This window comes from Natrix helvetica (assembly GCF_964273705.1).
Source record: "Natrix helvetica genome assembly, chromosome: 13".
NCBI classification, from domain to species: domain Eukaryota; kingdom Metazoa; phylum Chordata; class Lepidosauria; order Squamata; family Natricidae; genus Natrix; species Natrix helvetica.
Window position 1 is genome coordinate 6,481,987 of NC_138557.1, and position 27,230 is coordinate 6,509,216.

Here is a 27,230-nt window from a genome sequence, read left to right on the forward strand (position 1 = left end):
TAAAAAGCCGAGTCGGAATTCATCCAGCTGGTGACTTCAGTGTCGTCCTCCTTCCCAGCGTGAAGCATCATTAACCAGCAGTCTGCGTATGGACAACAGTTGGCATAAGAGAATTACATATTTTATTTCTTGGAAGCTGTGAGTGGAACAGGCCACTTACACCCGTATTTCATGTATGCTTATACTTTTGTTAAAAAATGAAACTTGTACCGAATGGGATCTTTACTGCATAATGTAATAAAACTTAAAAAAAACAACAACCCTTAACTGTATTAATTAATTCCCTGTATGGCTTTTCTTTCTTTCTTTTGGAAACAAGTTTCAGAGTACAACAGCTTCTCTACTGGATGTGGGTGGAAATTCTCCATCATGGTTGGGGCAAAGGTGCTTTTTCCAAAAGGACATTCTTGTTTTTTCTCTTTGGAAACTCTTTCGCTTCTCATCTAGGAAGCTCGTCTTAGTTCTAGTAGTTTTAGTTTAACTAGGACTGAAGGAGCTTCTTAGATGAGAAGTGAAATGTTTTCAAAGAAAAAAGCAAGAGTCCAATTGCCTTTTGGGGGGGAAAAAACTTTGGGGATTTCTCTACTGGAAGATTATAAGCATCTCTGTATCAACTTGGAATACTTTGAAAATCTCGTCCCATCATTTGACGTAGCATGCATGGAAAACAGATTGGAACTTTAATATGTCTGATCACATAGTGTTTCTACTAAATTCCCAGGTATGCATCGGATATATAGGAACACTTCTCATATCTCTGAATTAATGTGGAAAAGACAACCTTTTGTTCCTCCACTGCCTGTTCCAGATTTCAGCTTTTTGGAGGTTAATCCTTTGCTGTGGCGTTTGGTGCTTCAGAGGTCCTGAAGATTGGCAGGTTGTTGGCACAGGTAGAAGAGGAACAGAAGGCTTTGGAACTCTTCAGAAAGTTTTGTTCCTGGAAGATCTGATTTTACACATTGCTCATTTGGGGTAAAAAAGGTACAAAACTTCATTTCCAATCGGCTATTTTTAATTTTGTACTTGAGGGTGTTGCATGAAACCGTTAAAGGTATGGTTCCCCCCCCCTTTGGAATGCATAATCACAAAGTTGGTATTTTCTCACCCATCCACCACCCTTTTTTTGAGGTGTATAAAGTTTGGCCAACTTGCAGGTCAGGACTGTATCCTTTAAAAACACATGGAATACAAAGTGGAACCTAGTTTGCTTCACCCTCCTATTGTTCTTTGCTTTTAGATCACATCCTTTTCCTGTTGAATGCAGGTTCTGGTTTTTCACGATGTGCAAAAGTAGTGAGCTTACATTACAAGCATCTTTCCACTGTGGTTTTTCTCTTGAACACTTCCGACTGAAATTTTGCTGGTTAAAGGAATCTTGTCCTTTAAGAGGAGTAATTAATTCGACCCGATTAGGGGAAAATGTCGAGCCCTTGGTGCTCTGAGCTTGGTGGGGTTTTTTTTGCAGACGTTTCATGATGCAACTAGGTGATATCATCAGTGATTGAAGGGGCTGGGATTGTGGTATGATGAAGGAGGAAGACCGGGATCCTTGGTGTTCTCTGAGCTGGGTTGTTTTCTTGCAGACGTTTCACTACCCATCTAGGTAACATCATCCATCTTACCCTTTAAAGCACTGTGCTTTTGCCTTGCAACAAGGCAAAAGCACAGCTCTCTTCACCCAGCCACCTAATAATGGGCGGACAAGTACTTTAAATGGCAAGCCTGTTCAAAAGGCAGGAGGACAGTTCCCATCATGCCTGCTGGCTGGGGCTCATGGGTGCTGGAGTTCAAGCGCCCACTGACTTCCCTCAGGCGTTCAAAGGCGTTTTCCTCCTCCCTCCCCCACCTCCTCGAGGGCGGGGCCTGTCTGCCTCCTTCCCCCGCCCACACCTTCACGCGCCAACCCGAGCAACGGCCGAAAAGGAAAGCGGCGACCGAGCCAAACAGACAGCTCTCGCGTCCAATCAGAAAGCGGGCAGAGGCGGTGCTTCGGGGAAGGGGGGGGCGTGGCGCGGCAGCGCGAGGCCAGGGAGCGACGGGACGAGGCGAGTTCGCGCTGCGGCTGCCGCACAAAATGGCGGAGGGCGATAACCGGAGCACCAACCTGCTGGTGGGTGAGAGGGCCGAGCGACCGAAGCGGACGCGGGGAGCGGGCGAGGAAGGGCAGGGGACAGTTACATTACACGCGCGGGAGGAAGGAAGTGGCTGCCTCGGAGCCCAAGGCGGTGGCGCCCAAAAGAAGCGCGCCTGAAGCGGGCGGAAAGGAAAGCTGTGCTTAGCCTTGGGGGCGTCTCTGCCTGAGGCGGCTGCGGGGAAGGGTACCGGCCTTTCTCCGGGCCCTCCTTTCAGATAACACCCTCTCGTCTTTCAACCGCTTGGGGAGGGAGGGCAAAGAGCAGAACGTCCGCAGAGCGCTTCCCCCCTTCACGTGTGAACACAGCCCGTGCGCTCGCATTAAGACGCGTGTTATTTCCCTGATTGGGGCGGGGGGCAGGTTTCGTCTGCACGGGAAAGGGCGGCTGCGTTCGCACGGCGCGCTCGACCCGATTCACGCCTTGAACAACAACCACCAAAAAAAGAGCCGAGCTGACTCCCTGGATTTGCATTGAAAGAGGGAGGTTTTTAATGGGGTGGGGGGTTGGGGGGGTGTAGAAGGAAGAGAGAGGAATGGCCTGACGAGACAGAGCAGGTTGTGCCCCCGTGTGTTTGCTTAGCTTGTAATGAACACGGGAGTTATGCAAACTGAGCCTCCCCCCTCGCCTCCAGAAACGGTGAGTGCCTCCAACACTGGAAAATTTTAAGAAGAAATTGGAGAACTCTTTTGTCTGAAATGGTATAGGCATAAGGTTTCCTGCCTGAGTGGGGGGATGGACTAGAAGACCTCACGTGTCCCTTCCAACTCTGCTATAGTCTGTTCCATTCTATTCCACTCCACTCTCTATATTCTGTTCCTATTATTTATATTATTCTATTCCACTCCATATTCTATTCCTATTATTCTGTTTTATTCCACTCCATTCTCTAAATTCTATTCCTACTATTTATATTATTCTATTCTATTCCACTCAATTCTCTATTTTGTATTCCTATTATTTTTATTATTCTATTCCACTCTATATCCTATTCCTGTTATTTTATTTTATTCCACTCAATTCTCTATTTTGTATTCCTATTATTTATATTATTCTATTCCTTCTCACTCCACTCTATATTCTACTCCTATTATTTATATTACTCTATGACATTCCAGTCTGTATTCTGTTTCTATTGTTTATATTCTATTCCATTCCACTCTCTATATTCTATTCCTGTTATTTATTCTGTTCTGTTCTGTTTTCTATTCTATTTCTTTCTATTTCTATTTTATTTGTGCTTGATAAAGCTCTGCCAGACCAGGATGGTTGTTTCCTGCCCTCCAGATAGCCTGTCCTGCAATGGCCAAGCCAATCTGGAAGTTTCCAAGATCTTTTAAATAGCATGAGTTGTTTTTCCCCGAATATAAATGCAGATGGCCCTAGACCTATCACCCCAATTGAGCCCAGAACTTCCACTGCTCAATTAGACAGTTGTTAAGTGAGTTTCGCCCCATTTTGCGACTTTCTTGCCACAGTTCTTAGTTAACTTATCAACTGCAATTGATAAGTTAATAACACAGTTGTGAGGTGACTCTGGCTTCCCCTTTGACTTTGCTTGTCAGAAGGTCCCAAAAGGGGATCATGTGATCCCAGGACACTGCAACTGTCATAAATACATGCCAGTTGTCAAGCCTCTGAATTCTGATCATGAGACCATGGGCTTGCTGCAATGATCCTAAGTGTGAAAAACAATCAGGTCACTTTTTTCATTGCCCTTGTAACTTCAGTCATTCAGTGAAAGTTGGCGGCTGAGGATTACTGCTTATCAATACACATCACAACATTTATCAACCCGTTTTTATCCCACCTTTTTAATCTATAACTCAAATGGAGAGCCACATCTCAAGTGTTCTGTTTTGCTGTTAGCTCTACATCCTACCTTAAATCAAACAGGGCATGGAAATATTTCAGAGAGCTATCAAGGCTTAAACGATGACATTTTTTCCCCACTAGAATGCAAGTTTGTCCTGATTTACAGAATAACAGTTGAAAGGGACCTTGGAGGTCTTCTAGCCCAACCCCCTGCTCAAGCAGGAGAGACTATACCATTCCAGACAAATGGCTGCCCAATCTCTTCGTAAAGAACGCAGACATATCTAATATTCCTGCTACCTCTTTTCCCTAAAACCACCTTCTGCAGGTGGGTGAAGAGAAAGACTGGCCCAAAGTCACCCAGTTGCTTCCATGTCTTAAGATGGACCTAGAACTCACCATCTCCTGGTTTCTGGCATCTTCATCTCTACACTAAACTGGTTCTTATGCGAGTTGCTCTCCCCAAGTTTTGATACAATGCCGAGAGGGCCCGCTTGGAGGGCCGCATTCCCTGCAGCAGGCTGAAGATTGTGAGTTGTGACCTCCAACTGTTTGGAGGATATTAGCCTTCCTTGGAAATGATGATGATTAGATTATGTTGGATATGCCCAAGGCAAACCCTAAAACTCACAATCATCTTGTTTCTAGATCAGAATGTTTATCATTACACCAAACTGGCTGTCTCCTTCCATGTGGGCTGCCAATGAGTGCTACAGAGCATAACCATTTTCACTTCCCAGGGCCATTAGCTTGGAATCTCATTGCCATTTGATTGACGCTTGTTGTGAAAACCCGCATGGATTCAAGATCGCCGAAGGTGATAGAACCTTGAGGAGGAATCACTTTGAAAAATGCAGAATTTGGCAGATCTCCCTTATATGTCTTGCTGCTGATTATATAACACCCACCATATCCCTTTTCTGAAAATGTGATCACAATGTACTTCTTGCTTGCTGAACTAATCTATGCCCAGAGCTATTTAAAGAAAATAAAAAAGAACATGAGTTTCATTTTGCTGGTTTTTCTGACAGAACTGTGGATCTTCCTTTGTGGTTTCCAGAGATACTTTCTAAGCTAGCTACGGTAATAGGAAAAGGAACAAGCAGGATGTTTTGTTAAGGGTACCAAATTTTCTTCTGTGATTCATCAACATTTAGCTAAACTCAAATGTTTGACCTTTTTCAAATCACAAGTCTTCAGTTATAAATTATTCTAAATTTAACATCAAAGAAAGAAATCTTGCAGACGTCATTATTTAAAAATGTCCTGCTTAATGGAATGTACATGCCTTTTAATATTTTGCTGCAGGCTGCAGAGACAGCGGGCTTGGAAGAACAGTTGCAGGGATGGGGTGAAGTGATTCTGGTGACTGACAAGATCCTTCGCTGGGAAAAAAGATGGTTTCCAGCTGCCATGCTTTCTGTCGTGTCGGTTATTTTTCTGTAAGTTACATCACTTTAACATTACTTTCCAGCAATTCTTTTAACTAAATTAGTAGGTATGTTTTCAAGACACCGCAGTGCTACACCAAAGTGAAGAGGATTCGTTTATGTAACTAAATGTAGGCTACCGCAGAAAGAAAGTCTTGGGTCGACTTAGGGTGCCCTCTTAATTTTCTTGAAAAGAAAGATCAGCAAAGAGCAAAACACATAAATCTAAAACTAATCTGCGTTTTAAAGCAAACTTGGTGCTCATAAATTGACGGCACAGTTTCAATTAGGTGTGCAAAGGATTTAGTCCTCTTAAGCAGTAGGGCTCTAAAAATGGTGGGCAAGTCGGTATCAAGTGTGGGTGTGTGCAAAATAAGAATGTTCTGGCACCTGAAACAAACTAGAACTTAGAATTTGGGCCAGTTTAGAATGTTCTGTTAGTAGAGCTGGTACTAATCTTACTTTCTATAAGACATACTACAGAAAGAAGGATTTGCTGGGAGGGGGAAAAAATGGACTGGTGCACCAGATTGTAAATTTACACTTCATATTACAGGCAGTCTCAACTTAAAACCACGCTTGAGCCCAAAATTACTGTGGCTAAATGAGACATTTGTTAAGTGAGTTTTGCCCCATTTTAAGACCTTTCTTGCCATGGTTGTTAAGAGAATCACGTAGTTAGTAACATGGTTGTTAAATGAATCTGACTCTCCCCCTTCGACTTTGCTTGTTGGAAGGTCGCCAAAGGGGATCGCATGACCCCGGGGCACTGCGACCGTCATAAAGGTGAGTCAGTTGTCGAGCGTCTGAATTTTGATCAGGTGCCCATGGGGATGCTTGCAACGGTTGTAAACGAAGAACGGCTTTTGAATACTGTAACTTCGAACGGTCACTAAATGAACTGTTGTAAGTTGAGGATTGCCTGTGTAGCCAGTTAGTATAGAAATAGTTGAGGCGGCTTAGGGGAATGGCTGCTCTGTGAGATTTAAGGAGAGCTTGGTCTCTCGACAGAAAGGTAACACAAGGGCCTGTTTTTCTTCACTGAACTCCTAGCACAAGACCTGCTGGCTGAGTGACAGCTGAAGTAAGCCGAAGGCAGCTGATCTCTCAGCAGAACTTATGAAATAAGATGCATGACTGATTGCAGATACGGGAAAGGCTGGTAGTATTCCCTTAGAACATGTTCAGGGTAAGAGCCCTGCTTAGAGGAAACTGCTGCCAAAAGAGAATGGGGGGGAAAAAACCACAATAGCAGCATAAAATCTGAATGTGGAAAGAACAGATTGCCTGCGTTAAACTTTGCCGTGACTTGAAGTCACAGGATGAAGTTAAAGAGATTAGAATAATTTATTTGAGTACAAGCATTCTAAGAACTCAACAGGGCTACATTTCCTTATTTGGCAACTATTTGCAGGCTCCCAGACCTGTGTTGTTTCAGAGCCATAGTAAAGGTGATGATATCAATCACATAGCAGCTGGGTCAGAGGGTTGTAGGAAAAAATGTTTGAACTGGGGCCTTTCTGTCCCAGAGGAATGTTTTCTTTTGATGCCAGTGAATTCTGTTTGGAAACATGTAGCTGCTTTAAGTGTCAAAATAGATTATACAACTTGTCCCTTGTAACATATTTACTTTTTTTAAAAAATTAAAAAGTGGAGGCCATCAGTGACTGAATCTAGATTTATTTTTAAAGCGGCTTAATCTACCATTCATTTAATTTATAGCAGCAATATTCGCAAACTAATACAGCAATCTTAGCAGGATTTATAGTTCTGATATTTTAATGTCCATTTTTGTTTGAGACTTTGTTTACGTAGGCCTGTTAAGTTTCATCGCAGATAAAAATAATGTTGCCTGGGGGTGATGGATTACAATACATTTAGAGACTATGTGGTTGTAGAGGATACCAATTGTACGATTCAGTTCTAGTTTCTTTGACTGGTTGGTAATGAATTTCTGTGTTTTTCAAAGTCCAATAGGTTTTCTCTTTGCTTCAGCTCCCTCCTAATACCTGCTAAGCTTGTTCTCCCATTAGTCAAATTATGTTTCTGTTGCAGAAACAAGATACGTTGCATAATAATATTTTTTTTTCCAGATCTGTACTTGTTCCTGTCCCTTTCCCCCTACCTCCAATGCACTCAGTATTATGTATCAGTTGCGATTTTTAATTAAAGTGCACCATGCATACTAATTCTTGTATTTTGCCTTCTAGGAGGTAGATAGAATTTCACGTATTTAATTACAAGTGCTTGTGGAGATGTTGGAGGTGTGTTGGTAGAACATGAATGTGACTTGTAATTTCGTATGCAGATGATATTGTTGGCTGAGATGATGAGCAACAAATACTGGATCAATTCTGATGCAACAAGAAAAGGTTGCATGGTTGAAATTGACCTAATTTTAAACTAAAATTGGATTAAAAATCGAATTGCTGTCCTTCCTATTTGAAGTGTCTAATGGACAAAATTGCTTGAATCTGCTCTGAAGTGAACGTTGCCTTGTACCCAACAGTCTAACTTGGTTACCTGGTTTGAGCTTGTTTGTTTTAAGGAAGTGAACACGGGGCAGAAAGCTAGAGATGTTTGGATGACTGCAATGTGCTGGACATAGGACTGCCCTCAAAGACTGTTTGGAAGTTGCAGCTGGTCCAGAATGCAACAGGTTACTTAGGAGTACACCTTAGTACGCTTAGGTAACCTCATGATTATAGAAGCTACACTGGGTTTCACTAGGCTTCTGAGTGTAATTCAAAAGTGCTGGTTGTTATTCACCGGGTCCTTTCCGGCCCAAGGTCAGGTAACATGCAGGTCTGCCTGTCTAGTTTGGATTGCATACGTTTTGCTTTCATTGTTGAATTACTATCTCGATTCCTTTGTTTCAACAGGTCGATCTACTATGTGGACCCATCTGTTCTTTCAGGCGTTTCCTGCTTTGTCATGTTGCTTTGTCTGGCTGACTATCTGGTACCTGCTCTCGCTCCTAGAATCTTTGGCTCCACTAAATGGTATGTTTGAATACTAAAATCCACGAATGGTTCCTCTTTAAAAAAAAATCACTCAAGAACAGAAACAACCCCTGATCAACCCTTTGCTGTATGAACTGTATGTGTGGATAATTGAGAATAAACAGCCCTCCATGAAAATAATCTTACCTGCCCCCGATTTCCCACTGTTGCCAGCAGGGTCATATGCCTGAGTCATGGGGTGGGCAGCTTTACAACTTGTGGAGTTCAGCTCCTAATTCCTGCTCGCTCAGGAATCCTGGGAGTTGAAGTCCACTGGTTGCAAGGTTGCTATAGTTGCCCACTCCTGGGCTGAGTCAACCTCTTTGTTTTCTTCTTTCTTTCTTATTTTGCTTTCTTAGTAAACAATAGCATGCCTCAGTAGCAGACTCAGAACATTTTGAGGTGATGCAGCTAAGGGACCTCCCTGCTGCAAATCATTGTTTGCCGACCCAGCTACATAAAATGGAAGGAGGGAGCACTATGTATGTAAACCCCTTGAGTTCCTGTTACAAAAAGTAAGATAGATACCAAGGTATTCAATGGAAAATTACCTTAAATTAAACTTCAGCATGCCGTTTCTGATACCTTCTTCATCCTTATGTGGTCAGTGCAAATGGATGCAGAGTCTATACAATTCAGATAATTACACAGAATACATTGGATCAACTTAGATCTTAAATGTATGGGAAACCTAACAGATAATAGCCAGGGGTAATAAGGCTAAGGAGATACTTTGCAGGTGTAGGAAAAATGGAAGGAGAGTAAATGAATGATGAATGTGTATGCAGGGTTGAATGTTTTGTTCAGGAGAGGAAAAATATTGCTGTCTTGCTTTGAAAACTTTCTTAAAGGACAACTGAACAACAGCAGCGCTTCCATGAAATCTGTAGCAACCTGGTGAAAACACGCCGCAAAATCATTGGCTGGTGGAAACGCCTCTTCACGTTTAAGGAAGAAAAGCCTAAAATGGTAATTTATTTGTTTTTCGGAAGATGTTCCAATCCCATAACACGATTAACTCAGTCTAGATTACAGTCTGTGTAGTAAAATCAAACTCTATGGAAATTCTCAGTTGTCCAAGTCATGGTTGTCCCAAAGATGTTTTTTCAAAAGGCAACTGGACTTTCCTCGTTTTTCCTTGAAGACATTTTGCTTCTCACCCAAGACACTTCTTCAGTTCTTCTTCATCCAAAATTTTCAGTTCAATAATTCTCATCCAGCTCACGAAGAACTGAACAGAACTGAAGAAGCTTCTTTGGATGAGAAGCAAAACTTTTTCAAGGAAAAACAAACTCCAGATGCCTTTTGAAAAAGCACCTTTGGGGCAATAAAATCAAAGGCTTTTAATTGCTGTATCTGATCTGCATTTGTTTAATGGGCATCCATCTTTATTTAAATGTAAGATTTGAAATGCAGAAAGTGCACCTACCATCTAATAATTATATTTTTATTTTACTTGATAGCAGTAACTTTACCAGGAGTCCCTGACAGCATTTTTATGCATTTATGCTTTGAGGATAATCAGATTGTCACACCTTTGAATCAGTATGTAAAATAAAATCTTATCCAGAATAAGCCAATGAACTATTTTATTCGTTAATGATTATGTATGATCTCTCTTCTAGTACTTCACAACAATGGTGTGTTTGTTAGCTGTGATCGCGTGGATAGGACAGCAAGTTCATAACCTCTTTCTCACTTATCTTGTTGGTAAGCAATAGATAAAGCTGACAGGCCTGGAAGGGGCGGGGGTGGGGGGGGACCGACGGTGGTTTTCCTCTGCCAGCAAGTGGGAACATTTCAATTAGCAAATGCGGGAAACCAACTTGGAACAGAAAAAGAATGATAACTTGTTTTTATTTCGCTTTTTTTTTAAAGTGTGCTTTGTCTTGTTGTTCCCTGGATTAAACAAACACGGGGTAATTTCCAAATACGCTGGAATGGCAAAAAGAGAGGTCAACAAACTCCTGAAGCACAAAGAAAAGAAAAATGAATAAAGTGTTGCTTGCTCCCTCACCCAAATATATAATTCTGTTCTGGGAACAATTCAAATAACTCGCTGCGTATTTAATAGTATAGAAGTGCTTATACCAGCCATTGCCTTTTTAAAACTTTAATGTGGGACCCTTTTCTGCTGTACAACTCCCAACCATGTGGTCCCTAAGCCACACATTAATACAGTGTGTTAACACAGACCGTCATTCTTCTAGTAAGTATGATTAGCAATCTCTAGTGTAATAAGGCTGTGAGATCAGTAATTAATGGTGTTGGTAAGATGATTATAATTGTGTGGAGCTATCCCGTGCTCATATTTTTGGTGTAAAAGATAGCTAAACTTCTGTATTCCTTCTGAGTGTTTTATGAACACACACACTGGACTGACCAGATTTATTTGGCAATATCCTCCAGATTAAACGAATACAATTCGTATTTTAAATTGTGGCTTACAGTGATTTGAATTAAGCAAGGCTGCTAGAATTGTGCATCTGAGTTAAACCCCTATCTCCATAATAAAAATGTATTGCACTGGAACTATACAGGAAACAGGCTTAGGAAGCGAAATCAGCTTTTTTTTTCCTTTTGTTTAAATTGCTGTAATTTTAATGTCATGTTCTGATGATTTTAACAAACATGGTCTAAAAAAACATGTTGAAAAATACTTGATGCATCCATCTTGTGAATATGTTTCTCTTTGTTTTCTTAATGTCATTTTGCTTTTATCTTGAATTAAAATAACAATGTCCTCTTTTGTCTCCAGTATGAATTTAAATTTCATAATTTCAAATGAACGAACAGTATTAACTCCCAGTTTGAAACCTGTCTTGAGTAACCTTAATGCTTTGGGTTTTTTTTTATCTTTAGGCTTTCTTTCCAGCAAAATAAGGGTTGTTGGGAAATTTAATGCATTGACATTATTGCCTTAGATCTGCCTCTTTCAAATTAATAAGCCATCAGTATAAATATTTACAGTTTTTTCTGTTAAATAAAGGAGCACATTTTTAAAAATCTGCTCTGGGCAAAATTGATTTGGCTGGATAAGTTGGACCGCGTTTTTCCTTTATTTGCCTAGAATTAATATGAATATATCCTAGAGACTGGGTGATGATCCATACAAAAACTGGCCAGATCAGTCAAAAGTATTATTCCCTGCTGGGCTTAATCACCTCTAAGTTATTTTGATTCTTTTTTCCATGGCTAAATTTGCTTTTGCCAATGATATCAGTTGCTTGACCGGTATGTGTAGGATGAGGAAGAGCACAAGGTAATTATTATCTATATATTGGCAAAGCAGAGATTTGGTTGAGAGATTTAATTCAATCAGCTGTAATAACTTAAAATTATTAGAATCTATTTAGTGCTACACTGAGCTCCAGATAAATTAATTTCAATACGATACCAAACTCACTGCGGTTTGTGGTATTAGAATTTATTTTGGGGAGAAATTAAACTTGGCTAAGATACTGCTTCTCCAAACCAATTGAAACCTTCTGTTTTGAGGATGCCAAATTGGTTCAGCATGGTAGGAATGACTTTCACTTTTATTAACACCATCTTTACTTTTAGATATTGGGTAGATACTTAAATACTACTCATGTTCCTATAGTAAGAAAGGCTGTATCTTTGTCAGGTGAAGACTTTTCAGATTAAAACCCTGTCAGAGCAATTAATTTCTCTTAAAATGTGCACCCTTTCATTGTAATAAAACATACAATAGCAGAAGCACAAGCAAATGACAAAAAAAGTTTTAATAAATTGATTCGAAGAAGTCATTTTTAGGTTTTTTTTTAAGGCACACTATTGACTGTCACTACCTTTCTTTTTATTCTCATTTTTTTTCTTGGATTGTAATGCAGTGTTTTAAATGAGCAAAACGATATTGTAAGAGGAAAGAAGCTCGGCACGTGTAAAAGTAGGACAGACACATGGTGAAGTGGAAGTTTAAGTTTTGCGTGCTGGTCATTTTTTGTCCTTTCCTTTGTGTTAAATGTGTAATATAGATGGATGTTAATGTATATTTAGGAAACTAAAAAGTTGAATAAAAATGTGAACAGAAGAAAAAATGTGAGTAATGTTTTATTGAAGGTCAATGCCAGCCCTCTCTAGTTATTTAATAATTATCCAGAAACACCCCCCCCCCCAGCAAAACGTGTCTGTTGTTCTCAGGAGCTAAGCTGTTGAGATCTTGATGGTTTCAGTTTCTTCTCACTTTTTCTTAACTTGCTCTTTCCTTGTTGACAAACTGGGACACCATTTTTGTATCAATAATGTTGAACCCCAGCTTATTTCTTTGATGGCACTTGGAACACAACATGAAGTTAAGGTGAGAGATGATCTATCTGAGTTTTAAAGGTCCCAAAGGTGCTTTTTCAAGAGGCAACTTTCTGCATTCTGCAGAGGATGCAAATGGGCAGCTGTCTGCAAGGAGTATAAATCCTTTCATTCCCCACCATCAAGTCAGAGCTGAAGAAGCTTCTTGGATGAGAAATGAAACGTCTTCAAAGAAAAAAATAGAAAGTCCAGCTGCCTCTTTAAAAAAAAAACCTTTGGGACAAACCCATGATCTGGATGACTGAGAATCTCCTTAGACATCTAACTTTTAAATAATATGTTCATTTAATTGAAGTATCCGCTAAACATTTCTTTATGCCGCAAATGCTACAAAAACAATGAAGCCAACCTCACATTTAATTAGCCTGCTGCATATCCCCAGCCTATATAGGTTCAGCTTGTTCTGCAAAATTACATTTAGATTGAGTAAACCATGGTTCATTCCAACGTGGCTACCGAGGTTCTGCAAGAATAATTCATTTGTGAATTCTCTCTTTCTAAAATAGTGATTAAAGTCCACCTGTATCTTGAAGTTGCCAAGTTTGAGAAACCTTGCTTTAAAATTACTGTAAACTATAGTCTACCATTCATTCACACTGTAAGTCAACCTAAAGTTTAGATTCCCAGGGTAAAGTAGCTCATTTCATAGAATTATTAGAATTCTGCACTACGGGAAGCCATGTTGTCATTGCAATTCCCTTCCATTAAAAAAGATAACAGATACAGAGTTGGAAGGGACCTTTAGGTCGTCTAGTCCAACCCCATACCCAAGCAGGAGACCTACACCATTTGTGACAGATTCCAGTCTGTCAGTCCAGTCTCTTCTTGAAAGCTTCCAGGGATGAAGCTGGTTGTCCACTAAGACTCCCAAGATTTAACAGCTTCAACAATTTAACAGCTGCGGACAGGAAGGCACTACAGAGAGTGATCCATTCGGCACAAGAAACCATTGGTTGCCCTCTGACACCACTGGATGACAGATCTTGCTGCTTTAGCAGAGTAAGGAAGAGACTCAGAGATGATTCACACCCTGGGCGGCGTCTCTTTGCACTTCTACCATCAGGCAGAAGACATCAAAGTATAGCCAGCAGAACAAACAGGTTTAAAGATAGTTTTTATCCTTGGGCTGTGAGACTTTTAAATACAACCACAATCGCTCCATGCACACACTAGGTTTTTTTTCCTTCCGTTTCTGTTATAATTTTGCACCAGTGGGGTTAAAATCAATTTCGTTGTATTTAAGTACAAGGACAATAAAGATTATACTTATACTTACTCCTCTCACAGTCCCCGCTACTAAGCCTGGTTTCACCCAGTTTATACGTTTACTTTTGGTTTTCCTTGCCTAAGTGTAAGGCTTTACTTTTGTCTACATTGGATTTCATTTAGAGTTCTACATTCCCCACTCTTCCCTTCAAAAATCCCCTTAGCTGGAGTTTGTGGCTTTGAAATGAAATGGAATGGAATGAATGAAATGCAAACATCCCTCCTTTTCAACAGAGCCAAAACAAAGATCGACCCCTCTTGCCTTTCCATTCTCTATAGTCTCCCCATCCATTCCCGACGCGGAAGACTGGATCCGGAAGTCCTCCCTGCATCCGCTCCTTCCTGCTTATCTTGCCGCCTCGAATTCCCATAATACCCCGCGCGCGCGCGGCCGCCTTCCTTTTTCCGCCATCTTGCTGCCCTGGTGAGTAACGAGACGCTTTGGGTCCCCGTTAAGATCCGTCCCACATCGCCTCCATCCCGCCTCCTCGGGCCGTTTGAACGCCGGTTCCGGCAAACCGGGGCTCCGCTCGATTCGCTCGGCTTCTTCGGAGGGAGCCGCGCGGCTCCTGGCCCTGGCGGCGCTGGCCTGAACCCCGGCCGGGGGTGGCGGCGGCGGCGGCAGCGGCTGGTTAGGAGAGGAATGCCTAGGAGTGGAGCTTGGAAGGCAAGCTCGGGAAGCGAGCTGGGCTTGAGTCTGCGGGACAGGCCTCAGGTGGGAAGGAGGGACGGAAGCCGAGACGGGCCGGCCCGAACTTTCAGAGCCCTGTTCCCTTCCCACTAGGTTCTAAACACGTGTCGTGTGAACTCAGGACTCCCACGTTGTGGGAACAGGGTAATGCAAGGCAATGCAAAATAAAACCTTGCTTGGAAGGGGAGGGGGAGGGGGAGGTGGAAAGGGGGCAATCCTGGCTGGTGAAACCCCTCTACCAATATGGGCCAGGAGGCTGGGATTGGGCTGCAGCAAAACCTGGGTTTGCCTTGGATCTCTTGCAGGGTGGGAGTGTGGGGGGGGGGAGGTCGGGTTCCCCCCCTTTTAACCCGTGTCCCAAGTTTGCAAGGTGGGCTGCCCGACTTGTTTCCCCAAGTGCCCGTCCTGTGTAGCCTTGCCTTCCATGATGGTTGAGGGCAGAATTAATGGCGCATCCCCTTCCCTCCTGCAGGCGAAGGGTAAGAAAGTGAAAAGGATGGTAGCTTGCCAGCTCAAGGCAAAACCTGTTTGAAGTCCCAGATATTTTGCGTATGTTCAGCTTACATCCATGTCGCCCTGCACATGGATCTAGTATCCTGTGTTCTCCAAACTCCCCGGATTCCCAACTAGCATGGTGCTTTGTGGTATGGGAACTTGTAGCGGCATGCAACTGGGAGAGATACCAGCTTGGCATGGTCTGTTCTGTAGAAAAATATACCAGCTGCCCATGATGCTTTGTTTGGCTTTAAGATTTTTGCAGATATTTAAGGGATAAATCCAAAGGATAAAGGACCAAAACATGCTTCTTGCTCCAACTTTAATCCCCCCATACACACTTAAAAAATGAAGCATAATGTACCCTTGTGTATATATGCAAAACAATAGCTTTCAACATAGGCAAAGCCAGCTCATGTCTGAATAAGGAGAAGATATGGTCCTTTCTAAATTCAGCATTTAATGATACCTTTCAGGAAGATACTACGAGTTTAATCCCTGCATTTTGGTGCCAGTTAATTCATGGGGTACAGAGCAAGTTTCTGATAATAATCTGCCAAGAAAAAGTTCTACAGATGTGTTTAAAAGTCATCTTGGTTTGCTTTTGAAAAGGGTTTTTTTTCTACCTGAAAAGGAGATGAAGATCACAGAATACCTTGTAAAGTCAAGATCAGAAAGCTTTTTTGCATTCAAACTTATTGTTGCTGAAATAACTGGATTGAAATAGCATTTGTTCACAAGAGTGAACTAAATTTATATTTTAACATCCTGGATTGGTGCAATTTTTGCAAATAGATATTCACACTTTGGGTTATTTTTGTTAGTTGGCTTTGAAACTTTCTAATGGAGCTTTTAAAAAAAACATTTTAAATCATGCTTTATCTTTTTAGTTTTTGTTTAGTAATTCTGGGTACAAGCCAGCCAAACTTTTTAACTGGAGAAAATAAGTAAACTGGGTTCCATTAACATTTGTGGAACTTTGTCCTTAGCTTGGGCTAAATTAGTTTAGTGTAAAGTCAGTACTTTAGATGCTGAACACAAGAAATTTATAGACCGAATTATTAATTTTAAAATACATCAGATGGAGAAAGCAACTACGTTTAAGAGAGTTGATAGATCTGTAACATGCTTTGGATATTTGCTCTGACAGTTGAATTTACAAATAATTCAAATAATGCTTTCCTGGAGTTCTGTTTTCTTTCATGTTTAATCCCTAAGCTTTATAATATAATATTTGCTGAGTTTGGAATAAAACCAGTTTGTTTTTGTAAGTTGAGCCTTAGTATGGGAAGTTGCAACCTCCCTCATTTAAAGAATGAAATTACTTTTAATGTCTTTGCTGATTTCACTACTTCGTTCTTTACAACATATTTCTTGAGGGTTGCGCAGATAATGTACGTAATTTGTTATATCTCTATCCATTTCTAAAGCCTTCATGTGTTCAAATAGTGGAATTTTGAACAACCTTGCAGTGAATATACGTAAGCAACCTATTAAATCAATGTTTCTTAAACCTTTCCTCTCTGAGGATCCTTTTCCACTTTTAAAAATTATGGAGGACCCCCCCAAAAAGAGTTTTTGTGTGTATGAGGTGTGTGTGTGTATCATATTAAAAATTTAAAAAATGATGCATTCACTGTCGCTACTGCTTTTCAGCAATTGTTCAATGGGATTTTAATAACCAGTAAAGGTAAAAGTTCCCCTCGCACATATGTGCTAATTGTTCCCGACTCAAGGGGGCGGTGCTCACCTCTGTTTCAAAGCCGAAGAGCCAGCGCTGTCCGAAGACGTCTCCGTGGTCATGTGACCGGCATGACTAAACACCGAAGGCCCACGGAACGCTGTTCCCTTCCCACCAAAGGTGTTCCCTGTTTTTCTACTTGCGTTTTTGACGTGCTTTCGAACTGCTAGGTTGGCAGAAGCTGGGACAAGTCACGGGAGCTCACTCCGTTACGCGGCGCTAGGGATTCGAACTGCCGAACGTCCGACCTTTCTGATTGACAAGCTCGGCGTCTTGGCCACCGAGCCACCCTCTAATAATCAGTAGGGGCTGGCAAATAATTTTGGAATTCATAAAACCTTGAGAGGGTCCTGTGTTAAAAGCATCGTTGGCAATTCCAGACTCCTCTAACAAGCTCTCAAAATGTTTCTGTTTTTTACGCAGGCATCATGGTGCGCATGAATGTTCTGGCAGATGCTCTCAAAAGCATCAACAATGCAGAGAAACGTGGGAAGCGTCAAGTTCTCATCCGGCCGTGCTCCAAAGTAATCGTCCGGTTCTTAACCGTGATGATGAAACACGGTAAGTACCAGCACGTACATAGCTCGCGGGTAACGCTTGGGAAAATGCTCGCCCTTCTTTGTATGTTACCTGGGGGCTGTGCTCCCAGCCTTCGTGTTTGGGAAGACCCAGTTTTTAAAAAACGGGAAGGCGGAGCTTGTTAAATGACTTGCTCCCAATTTTACAACTGCTTTTGCCCCAATTTTACAACTGCTTTTGGTTAAGTGAATTTGGCTTCCCTCGAGGATGGAACCGTTGCAAATACCTGCCAGTTGCCAAGCGTCCGAATTTTGATCACATAGGGGATATAAGCGTGAGGACGAAATTGTAAATCGGGCTTGTTTTTTTTTTTCCCAGCGCCTGTGCAAACTGAACCGTTGTTAAATGAGTGGCTTTAAGTCAATACTAGACTTACTAGACTTCTAGGTTGGACTAGAAGACCTCCAAAGTCCCTTCCAACTCTACTATTGTATTTTAATACTGTATTGGTATCTGAATGTAGGTCATTAATTTCTGGTAATCTTTTATGAGGTCGTACAAGCAGGAATTTGAACTTTAGAATAGAATAGAGCTGGAAGGAACTTTGGAGGTCTTGTAGTCCAGCCCCCTGCTCAAGCAGGAGAATCTATACTATTTAACTGGCTATCTAGTTTCTTAAAAACCTCCAGTGATTTCTGAAGGCAAGATGTTCAATTGGTTATTTGGCCTCACTGTTAAGAAGTTTCTCCTTAATGCCAACTTGCTTCTCTCTGGTTAAGTTTCCAACCGTTGTTTCTTGTCCTGCTCTCTGGTGTTTTGGAGAATAATTTGACCCCCTCTTCTTTGAGGCAGCCCCTCAAATACTGAAGCACTGCTATCATGTCCCCCCCAGTCCTTTTTTTCTTTAGACTAGCCAAATCCTGCAGCCTTTGCTTCATATGTTTGGGCTTCTTGACCCAATCTGGTATTAGCTTGTATGCTAGAATGCATTTCAGTAACTTAAAGAACGCTACTGTGAAATGATAAATGTTTGGGTTTGCTCCATCCCAAAGAGTTCCCCGTGTTTTTGTCCTCCGTTTCGATTCAGACGTTGAAAGTAACGGATTGTGTGTTCTTTTAATTCACAGGCTACATAGGTGAATTTGAGATCATTGATGACCACAGAGCTGGGAAAATCGTTGTGAATCTCACAGGCAGGCTTAACAAGGTAGGAATTCAAGCCAGGTTCAAATTAATTTTGGGAAGATGTACATTTTGCCCGTCTTTAAATTGATCTCATTTGGAGGAATAAGTCCTACCATGTATATTTTTGTCACTACAAAGCGTCCATTGAAGCATATTTGCTCTTGTGCTTTGACCTAAAAGACTGGTAGGTCCATCTCCTCTTTGGGTGTCAAAGACAAATCACACACACCCAAGACAGATGCAGTGCAAGGAGACAGGTGCGTTATAGTCCGTTCCATAAAATTAGCAGCATAAAATTGTGTGACTCCTTGCCATTTGCCAAAAGACAAGGACTGGTCTCCCAAATCGGATTCATAGCATCGGCCCCTAATGTTCCTTACTCGGATGGAGGTCTAGGGAGATTCTCAATCACACAGGTCATTGTTTTCCCAGAGGTGCTTTTCCAAAAGGCAACTTGAGTTTTCTTGGCTTTTGAAGAACAGCTGAAGAAGCTTTTTGGAGGAGAAGCAGAACATTTTCAAGAGAGATAAACCCAAGAAAGTCCAGTTGTTTTGGAGAAAAAATGTCTTTGGACTGTCAGGATGCAGGCAACCTTAAGCAAAGAGGGGACGTGGTGCAATGGTTAGAGTGCAGTACTGCAGGCTACTTTAGCTGACTGCTAGCTACAGTTCAGCAGTTCAAATCTCACCAGGCTCAAGGTTGACTCACTGTCCACCCTTCCAAGGTGGGTAAAATGAGGACCCAGCTTGCTGGGGGCCATAGGCTGACTCTGTAACCGCTAAGATACTTCTACCACTGGTAAAAGCACTATGAAGTGGTATATAAGTTTTTTTGGGGGGGGGGGGGACTTTGTCAGAGCCTGCTGCTTTGCTCCATGTCCCAGAAATCAATTCCCATGTAGCAGTGCTAACAGACCACACCAGAAACTAAGGCCATTGCTTGCCAGTCGATCCATCAAATTTCTTGATGGTTTCTTAAGTCGCTGTCTCCATCCCGGAAGTTTGAAATGTGCTTTTTCAGAGCTGAAGAAGCTTCTTGGATGAGAAGCGAAATGTCTTCAAAGAAAAACCAGAAAGTCCAGTTGCCTTTTGGGGGGAAAATATGTGTTGTACACCACCCTGAGTCCTTTGGGAGAAGAGCGGCATATAAATACAAACAAACAAACAAACAAACACCTTTGGGACAACTGCCTTGGATGCCTGAGAATCTCCATAGACACTCCATCCTGGAAATTTACACTTTTGTTAGAGGCTTAGAGATCTTTTTAACAGTTCAAAGCCCGAGGAAAGATTGCTGGATTTCACGGGATTATTGGAAATGTTTCTTTATTAAGTAATGGACTGCCCAGAAAAACCGAGGTGACATGTCTAGGACGGTTAGGAGACAAATCGTTCACATCTTCATCTGCGAATTCTGCATTTCTGAGTCAGATGCAAGAGAGTGAGAGCTTTTTCTAGTTTCTCCGTAAAGGTCAAATGGAACGGCTCCAGTGATAAATTTTGAGTTCTGTGCCGAATTATTAGAATGATAAATTTGTTTAATCTACACAGGCATTCTTCCTTCTCCCATGCATGAACCAACATGAATTCTGAACAGTCCCTTTTATATAACCTGCTAGAAGCCAGGCCTTTTAAAATAATAATAATAATAATAATAGATTGAGGTTCTCATAACGGAAAGATTGTCTACACAGCTCTGTTGGGTCAGAGATTAGTTTTTAGGAAGGTTGTAACAAATAGTATTTCCTCAACATTAGTTTGGCGTCCTTCCTAGAGAATTGCTAGTACAGTGTTATTTTTTTGTCAAATTCAGCGCCTGTTACTTTGCTCGATTCTACCGTTTCCCCAAAAACCAGACCTCCCCGGAAAATATTGCCACACAACAGCAGCCATGAGGTGACCACGCTCGCTGCCTCCTGCACCTCAAAAATAATAAGACATCCCCCCGAAAATAAGGCCAAGTGCTTATTTCGGGAGTCAAAAGAAAATAAGACCCTGTCTTATTTTCAGAGAAACACGGTACTCATTTTTGTACAAATCAAGATTCATTCTGTTAATTTGTCCCAAAGTTCTGAATTATTTCTTTTTTTTTAAAAAAATATATTTTTTATTGATGCATTTTTCTTTATAAACGTAAAAAGTTCCATATCTATCTGAACCGCGTGTTGTCTGGGCACAGTTAGTTTTAAGTAAAAGTACAACAATAATCATAATAGTAATAATAATAAACATCAATATTAATCACAAAGTAAATAATACGGTTAGTTTATCCATCTTGCAAAATTTTCCATACATTATTTTAAGATTATCTTTTTAATCTTTTTAGTTTCTAACCTCTGTTTCTGTCAGATAGCCATTGGTAAAACAAATCCCATGTTAAAGAATATTCTGTTTCTTTTCTTTTCTTTTAAAGGTTAATCTATCCATCTCAGCACATTGTAATATTTTTTTTTATAACACTTTCCTCTTTCGGGATAGTTCTGAATTATTTCTTCCTGGAGTAACTCCCACCGTGGCTGTAGCTGTGGCCTCTTATCACCCAAATTGGCACTTAAGCAAAATATTATTTTTTTTCCCCAGCAAAAGGAAAATCATAAAACGACGAAACTTTTGAGGCGGTCATAACTGCTCCTCATTTCCCCTCCTGGTTTTTTTTTAAAAAAATAGTTTACTAGAGGAAGAATTCTATGAAAATTCTGCTCCTCTGTGAACATGAGCTAGTTTTAAACATAACACTCAGCTGTTTATTTTAGTGGAGCGATGGCCTATAGGTGGAGCTCTCCCCTCACGATCAGGAGGCTGCGAGTTCAATCCTAGGTAGAGGCAGATATTTCTCTGAGAACATATCTGCTGAACAAACCTCTGCATTGGCAACAGGAAGGGCATCCGGCCAGTAAACACTCTGCTAGCTCCATTCAGTAGTCCAGACTCCACCCTGCAAGGGATTATGGGGTTGTTAAATGATGATGACTGGGCTCTGTTTATTTCTGGCATTAGAAATATTTTATTTGCGTCTTACATATCCTTCATTCGCTTTAGGTTTCTCGAGCCAGAAATGGAGAGCGGTCTGGCTCGCAAAGGGAATAGAGAGAGTTCAGGTGCTTTTTAGGTGGTGAGGCGCACTAAATCAGCAAGCCGATTTAGCCCCGTGGCCTTTTCTATTGGTTGGAGTCCCATTAGCTTTTCTTGCCAGGATTGCAATAGAAAGGTTAAACATTTCCCCTGTCCAGTCATACCTGACTGTAGGGGGCAGTGCTGATCTTCCTTTCTTAGCTAAAGGAAGCCAGCGTTGTCCGAAGAAAATCCCGTGGTCTTGTGGCCAGCATGGCTATAACCCAAGGGGCAGGAACGCCGTTCCTTTCCCACCTCAGTGGCACCTATTTACCTGCTTGGCAGGCTTTCAAACTGCTAGGTTGGCAGGAGCTGGAGCAACGAAAAGGGGGCTCAGCCCATCGCACGGCGCTCGGTTCTCGAACCCCGGACTGTCAGCATCTTTAATTGTTGACCCATTAGCTTTTCTTGTCGGAGTGATTGTCCAGGATTGCAACGCATGCCTCTGCAATTCTGAACCATCCTTTCTGCCCCATTTGGAGCCAGGGGAAAAGAAGCATTGGTCAGTGCCCAGCTGGTAAGAGATGCCTTCCTACCTCTGCAGGGTTGGCATCGGGACAGGAAGGTTCATTGCTAATTCAGGTTGCCAGGAGTGAGCGAGATCCTTCCCCCTGAAGTGGAGCTCTCGTGCCGGTGAACGCTACCTCTGGTTCTCTCTCCTGGCACAACCAGACACTCCTGCAGTAGCTTTGAGATTCAAGACTGCTGTTGTCCTTTTATGTCGGATGTTTCCTTTCACTCAGATTGCAAACCGGTGTCTCGCGGGTGGATTTACGAGGCTGAAGGCACAGGGGATGTGCGCAAGCTCGAAAGGAACGGAATTTGTGCTTCGCAGTTCCTCCTCGGTGCCCAGGGTGTTGGAGAGTTTATTCTGCTTTAAATTCAGCACCTTTAGAGCCAGGGATCTCTTTGTCATTTCACATCCCATCAATATTCAGTGACTGTAGGAGAACTGTTGCGAGTTTGCGTTGGCGTTAGTGGCTGAGCGGTGTCTGAAAAATGTTTATTTTTCTTCTTCTCTACTTGCTGAGTAGGGAATGAATGAATCATAGAACTGGAAGGGATTTTCTACCAACGCAGGAATCCTCAGATCATATCGGACGAGTGTCTGTCTAAATCTTTTTTTTTGTTTTCTCCCATCGTGCCTCCAAGTCCAGGAGGCAGCATAATTCTGCTCTTGATCTCTTGCGTTAGTCAGGACGTGAATTCTGATTTTGAGTTTTGAATCCTGCTAAAGCTTCCCCCCACGGTTTCTTGTCATACCCACAGCAAATAAATACATTTTTTAAAGAAATTGTATCTACTTAATCAGTTTCTACAGTTGCCCATTGCAACGAGTGATTCTGTGCTCAGTGAACAATGCCGACTAGATTAGATTAACCAGAGTTGGGAAGGGGCCTTGGAGGCCATCTAGTCCAACCACAAATGGCAACCAGGGCATCTTATTCTGCAGTGGTGTTACATGTGCTAAGTAACCAGCATCATTGCTCTTTACCTGTGCTGCCGAAGTGAAGGCCCAAACCTAATTTGAAGTTCCTTCAAATTTCTATCTAAAAATAAATAAATAATAGAATTACTTCCCGGGCATGTGTTCCATTACACCCTATTCCTGTCCCCTTGTCTGTTGCATTACCGCTTCACAATCACCGTTTTTTTCAGAGTATAAGACGCACCAAGATTTTGAAGAGGTAAATGCAGACACACACACACACACACACAAATCCTCTGCACGCCTCACTTTTTGTGAAAAACGGGGCATGCAGAAAGTTGGAGAGGCCTGCAAAGTGCTCCAGGGGGCTGGAACGGGGGCAGAAATGAGCAAAAAACGCCCCATTTTTTGCAAAAAAAAAAAAAAAGGGCATTCACAGCCTTTAGGAGGCTTGTAGAGTGCTCCTGGTGGCGGGGGGGGGGGACAAGCAAAAAACAGCCTGTTTTTCGCTCGTTTTTGCCCTCTCCAGCCCCCAGGACCACTTTGCGGGCCTCCCAAACCCTCTGCACATCCCAATTTTGTGAAGGGGGCGAGGTTTCGGGAGGCCAAAAATGCCGTATTCAGTTTACAAGACGCACCCAGATTTTCACTCTCTTTTTGGGGGGGGGGCGGGGGGGAGGTGCATCTTATACTCCGAAAAAATACGGTACTTCTGAAAGTTTCTGGGTAGGGCAGAAGAAGGAAAAGGCTGTGAGGATTAGCTGTGAAGCCACTTAACTCCACAGTCCAACAAGGGACAGGTTACTACAACGGCGTAAACCACAGCGTGTCCACCGGTTTCAATCGACTCCCTTGCTTTCTTTCCCTTTGGGCAGTGCGGTGTGATCAGTCCCAGATTCGATGTCCAGCTGAAAGACTTGGAAAAGTGGCAGAACAACTTGCTGCCTTCACGTCAGTTCGGGTAAGAATGAGTTTTTTTAAAAAAATAACACCCCCCAAAAACAAAATTGCTGAGAAAAATGAGATTGCCGAAAGAAAATCTACCGTTTTGTGCCCTGCCTTTTGCTCCTCCTCTTGCTGTGCCTTGCTTATTGGGACATTCACGGAGAACAAAAATGGCATGCTGGCTTTTTAAAACCGGTGTGGACTCTCATGTCCGTGATGGTGAAGGTGTGGCATGCAGAGCCCTCTCTGCTAGCCCGTCACCCCAGTTCAGAGCTCCGTGGCGTTTCTTCCGGGAGCTTCCGTTTCCCTGCCAATGACGAAACAAGCTCACAAAAGAAAAAGATCTTACCTCTTGCCATACTGCAGGTGTTGGGATATCAAAGATTCGCCATCACTGCTCCATTTACTGATTTTTTTCAACCCTATGGGGCTGAAGCAGGTATGTCTGTTGGTTAGAGTTACAGTGACTGGGGCGAAATTGAGCTTATATTGGGGATAAATTGAGAGGCAGTTTAGTGGTTTAGGCTAGAAAGCGGAAGACTCTTGAGTTCATTGTTTCCTTACCTATGAAAGCTAGCTGCGTGACTTACGGCCAGTCTCCATGAGGCTGAGATCTAATCCTGCCAAAGGCATAGAATAGAATATTGGAATGGAATAGAATAGAATAATGGAATGGAATAGAAGAATGGAATGGAATAGAAGAATGAATAGAATAGAATAGAATATTGGAATAGAATAGAAGAATGGAATAGGAATAGAATATTGGAATGGAATAGAATAGAATAGAAGAATGGAATAGGAATAGAATAGAATATTGGAATAGAATAGAATATTGGAATAGAATAGAATATTGGAATAGAATTGAAGAATGGAATGGAATAGAATAATGGAATGGAATAGAATAGAATAGAATAATAGAATGGAATAGAATAGAATAATGGAATGGAATAGGAATAGAATGGAATAGAAGAATGAACAGAACAGAATAGAAGAATAGAATAGAAGAATGGAATAGGAATAGAATAGAATATTGGAATGGAATTGAATAGAATAGAAGAGTGGAATGGAATAATGGAATAGGAATAGAGTAGAATATTGGAATGGAATGGAATAGACTAAAATAGTTCAGTTCATTGGCCAACTATAATTGAACACAGAAGGAGTTTCTCTTTTGATGCATAAGCTCACGTTGTACATACTTTATGCTCCTGTTTTTTCCCCCTCCCAAAATTGGATAATTCAATTGCCAAATTTGCTGTCACATTTAAGGTGCTACCAACTGGGGTGCTTTGAGGGGGGGGTGCAAAATTGGCACTAGTGGATGTACGCAGCCCTGCGGCAGAGCTTTATTCTTGGGGGGGGGGGGGCTCAGTTCTTCTAAGTCAGTCATGATTTTGTTGCCCAGGAATAAACCGGAAGGCCGCATTTTTTTCACCAGCCTCTCATTCTTCTCTCTCATAGGTTCATTGTCCTGACCACGTCAGCTGGCATCATGGATCACGAGGAAGCGAGGCGAAAGCACACAGGAGGGAAAATCCTGGGTTTCTTTTTCTAAACTTGTAAAAAAAAAAAAAGGCAGACAAATTAATAAATGGTTCAAAAGGACTCTTTGCAGCCAGTGTCTTGAAGCAAATGCTTACGGGTCAGTATTCCATAGGTGCCTAAAATATTTTGTCTCTTAATGTGTCACCCTACCTAAAGTCACAATCCGTACCTTGGATTTTAACGTACTTTTATGCAACTATTGGTATTAGTCTTCACCGTGGCATTTGCAGAAGGACAATTCTAGCTCTGAATTCAAAACGTGCTCTCCTCTCTCTCTCTCTCTCTCTCTCTCTCTGCATAATGGTCTGGCTGGGAAGCCCCAAAGTTTAAGTATTCCTCTGGATTCACATTTCTCCATGTTTTCTGGCAAAGCTCCTTGCATTTAATGGTTATTGGAATGTTCTCTCTCCTGATGGAGGGAGAATCCACAGGAAAAATGGATTGTATTTCTTCATTTTCTATTATCTCAGGATATATCCCCCACCCCCTGATTTAAACTGTGAAACTTGTGATGGGAAATTCATTTTGAATAGTATACAGATCGTTCTTGGATGCAGGATTGGTTTTTTCCATATCTCCTACTTTCCTTGTGATGTATTTGTAATCAAAATGACAGTGTCTTTTTTTTCCCTGTGCCATGCCAACTTTTCTGCATGCTTTTCACAGAAAGGGCCTCCTTCATCTCACGCCACTCTTTTCTGTATCCCATTAATGCAGGTTGTCTTTGACTTACAACCATTCGTTTAGTGACTGCACTGGCAACACCACTGGAAAAAGTAACTTATGACCCTTGCGTCCATTGCAACATCCCCATGGTCACGTGATAAGAGTAACAAGAGTTGGAAGGGACCTTGGAGGTCATCTAGTCCAACCCCCTGCTCAGGCAGGAAACCATTTAGGCAAATGGTTGTCAGAATTCAGATGTTTGGCAACTGGTTGTGTTTTTATGATAGTTGCAGTATCCCGGAGGTGATGTGATTCCTTTTTGTGACTTTTTGACAAGAAAAGGCAATGGGGAAGCCAGATTCACTTCACAACCATATTAACCAACTTAATAGAATAGAATAGAATAGAATAGAATAGAATATTGAATAGCATAGAATATAGACTATGGAGAATAGAATTAGAAATAATAGTAGAGTAGAATAGAGTAGAACGAAATTAGAAGTAGAAATAATAGAAGTAGAGTAGAATAAAATAGAATACAATAGAATATTGAATAGCATAGAATATGGACTGGAGAATAGAATTAGAATAGAATTTGAAATAGAAATAAGAGTAGAGTAGAATAGAACGAAATTAGAAATAGAAATAATGAGTAGAATAGAATAGAATGAAATTAGAAATAGAAATAATAGAATATGGACTGGATAATGGAATTAAAATAGAATAGAATTAGAAATAGAAATAATAGTAGAGTAGAATAGAATAGAACCAAATTAGAAATAGAAATAATAGAATATAATAGATTAGAATACAATAGAATATTGAATAGCCTGGAATATGGAGAACAGAATAGAATTAGAATAGAATAGAATTTAGTGATAGTCATGGGTTACTAATAAGCAATAAAACTATTCTATAATAGTTTTCTAT

General features: G+C 41.5%; 2 protein-coding genes across 2 annotated transcripts; both read left to right on the forward strand.

Moving 5' to 3' along the window:
* The first annotated feature begins 1,962 nt into the window (after window positions 1–1,962).
* Window positions 1,963–12,440, forward strand: ARL6IP1 (ARL6 interacting reticulophagy regulator 1). Its single transcript, XM_081965872.1, has 6 exons — window positions 1,963–2,110; window positions 5,256–5,389; window positions 8,260–8,379; window positions 9,231–9,348; window positions 10,005–10,089; window positions 10,258–12,440. The coding sequence occupies exons 1-6, from the start codon at window positions 2,075–2,077 to the stop codon at window positions 10,374–10,376; spliced, it is 612 nt and encodes a 203-aa protein (XP_081821998.1). The 5' UTR covers window positions 1,963–2,074; the 3' UTR covers window positions 10,377–12,440.
* Window positions 12,441–14,250: 1,810 nt separating this feature from the next.
* RPS15A (ribosomal protein S15a) lies at window positions 14,251–25,694 on the forward strand. The gene is made up of 5 exons (XM_081965996.1): window positions 14,251–14,398; window positions 17,325–17,462; window positions 18,548–18,627; window positions 24,020–24,105; window positions 25,551–25,694. The coding sequence occupies exons 2-5, from the start codon at window positions 17,330–17,332 to the stop codon at window positions 25,642–25,644; spliced, it is 393 nt and encodes a 130-aa protein (XP_081822122.1). The 5' UTR covers window positions 14,251–14,398; window positions 17,325–17,329; the 3' UTR covers window positions 25,645–25,694.
* Window positions 25,695–27,230: the final 1,536 nt, after the last annotated feature.

What these genes read in the sequence shown, in the direction of transcription:
- RPS15A (XM_081965996.1), top strand. Translation starts at nt 17,330, where the DNA reads ATGGTGCGCATGAATGTTCTGGCAGATGCTCTCAAAAGCATCAACAAT. An exon ending in TCACAGGCAGGCTTAACAAG is followed by an intron (nt 18,628 to 24,019) that starts GTAGGAATTCAA and finishes CCCTTTGGGCAG; the next exon opens with TGCGGTGTGATCAGTCCCAG. An exon ending in CTGCCTTCACGTCAGTTCGG is followed by an intron (nt 24,106 to 25,550) that starts GTAAGAATGAGT and finishes TCTCTCTCATAG; the next exon opens with GTTCATTGTCCTGACCACGT.
- ARL6IP1 (XM_081965872.1), top strand. Translation starts at nt 2,075, where the DNA reads ATGGCGGAGGGCGATAACCGGAGCACCAACCTGCTG. An exon ending in ACCGGAGCACCAACCTGCTG is followed by an intron (nt 2,111 to 5,255) that starts GTGGGTGAGAGG and finishes ATTTTGCTGCAG; the next exon opens with GCTGCAGAGACAGCGGGCTT. An exon ending in ATCTTTGGCTCCACTAAATG is followed by an intron (nt 8,380 to 9,230) that starts GTATGTTTGAAT and finishes ACTTTCTTAAAG; the next exon opens with GACAACTGAACAACAGCAGC.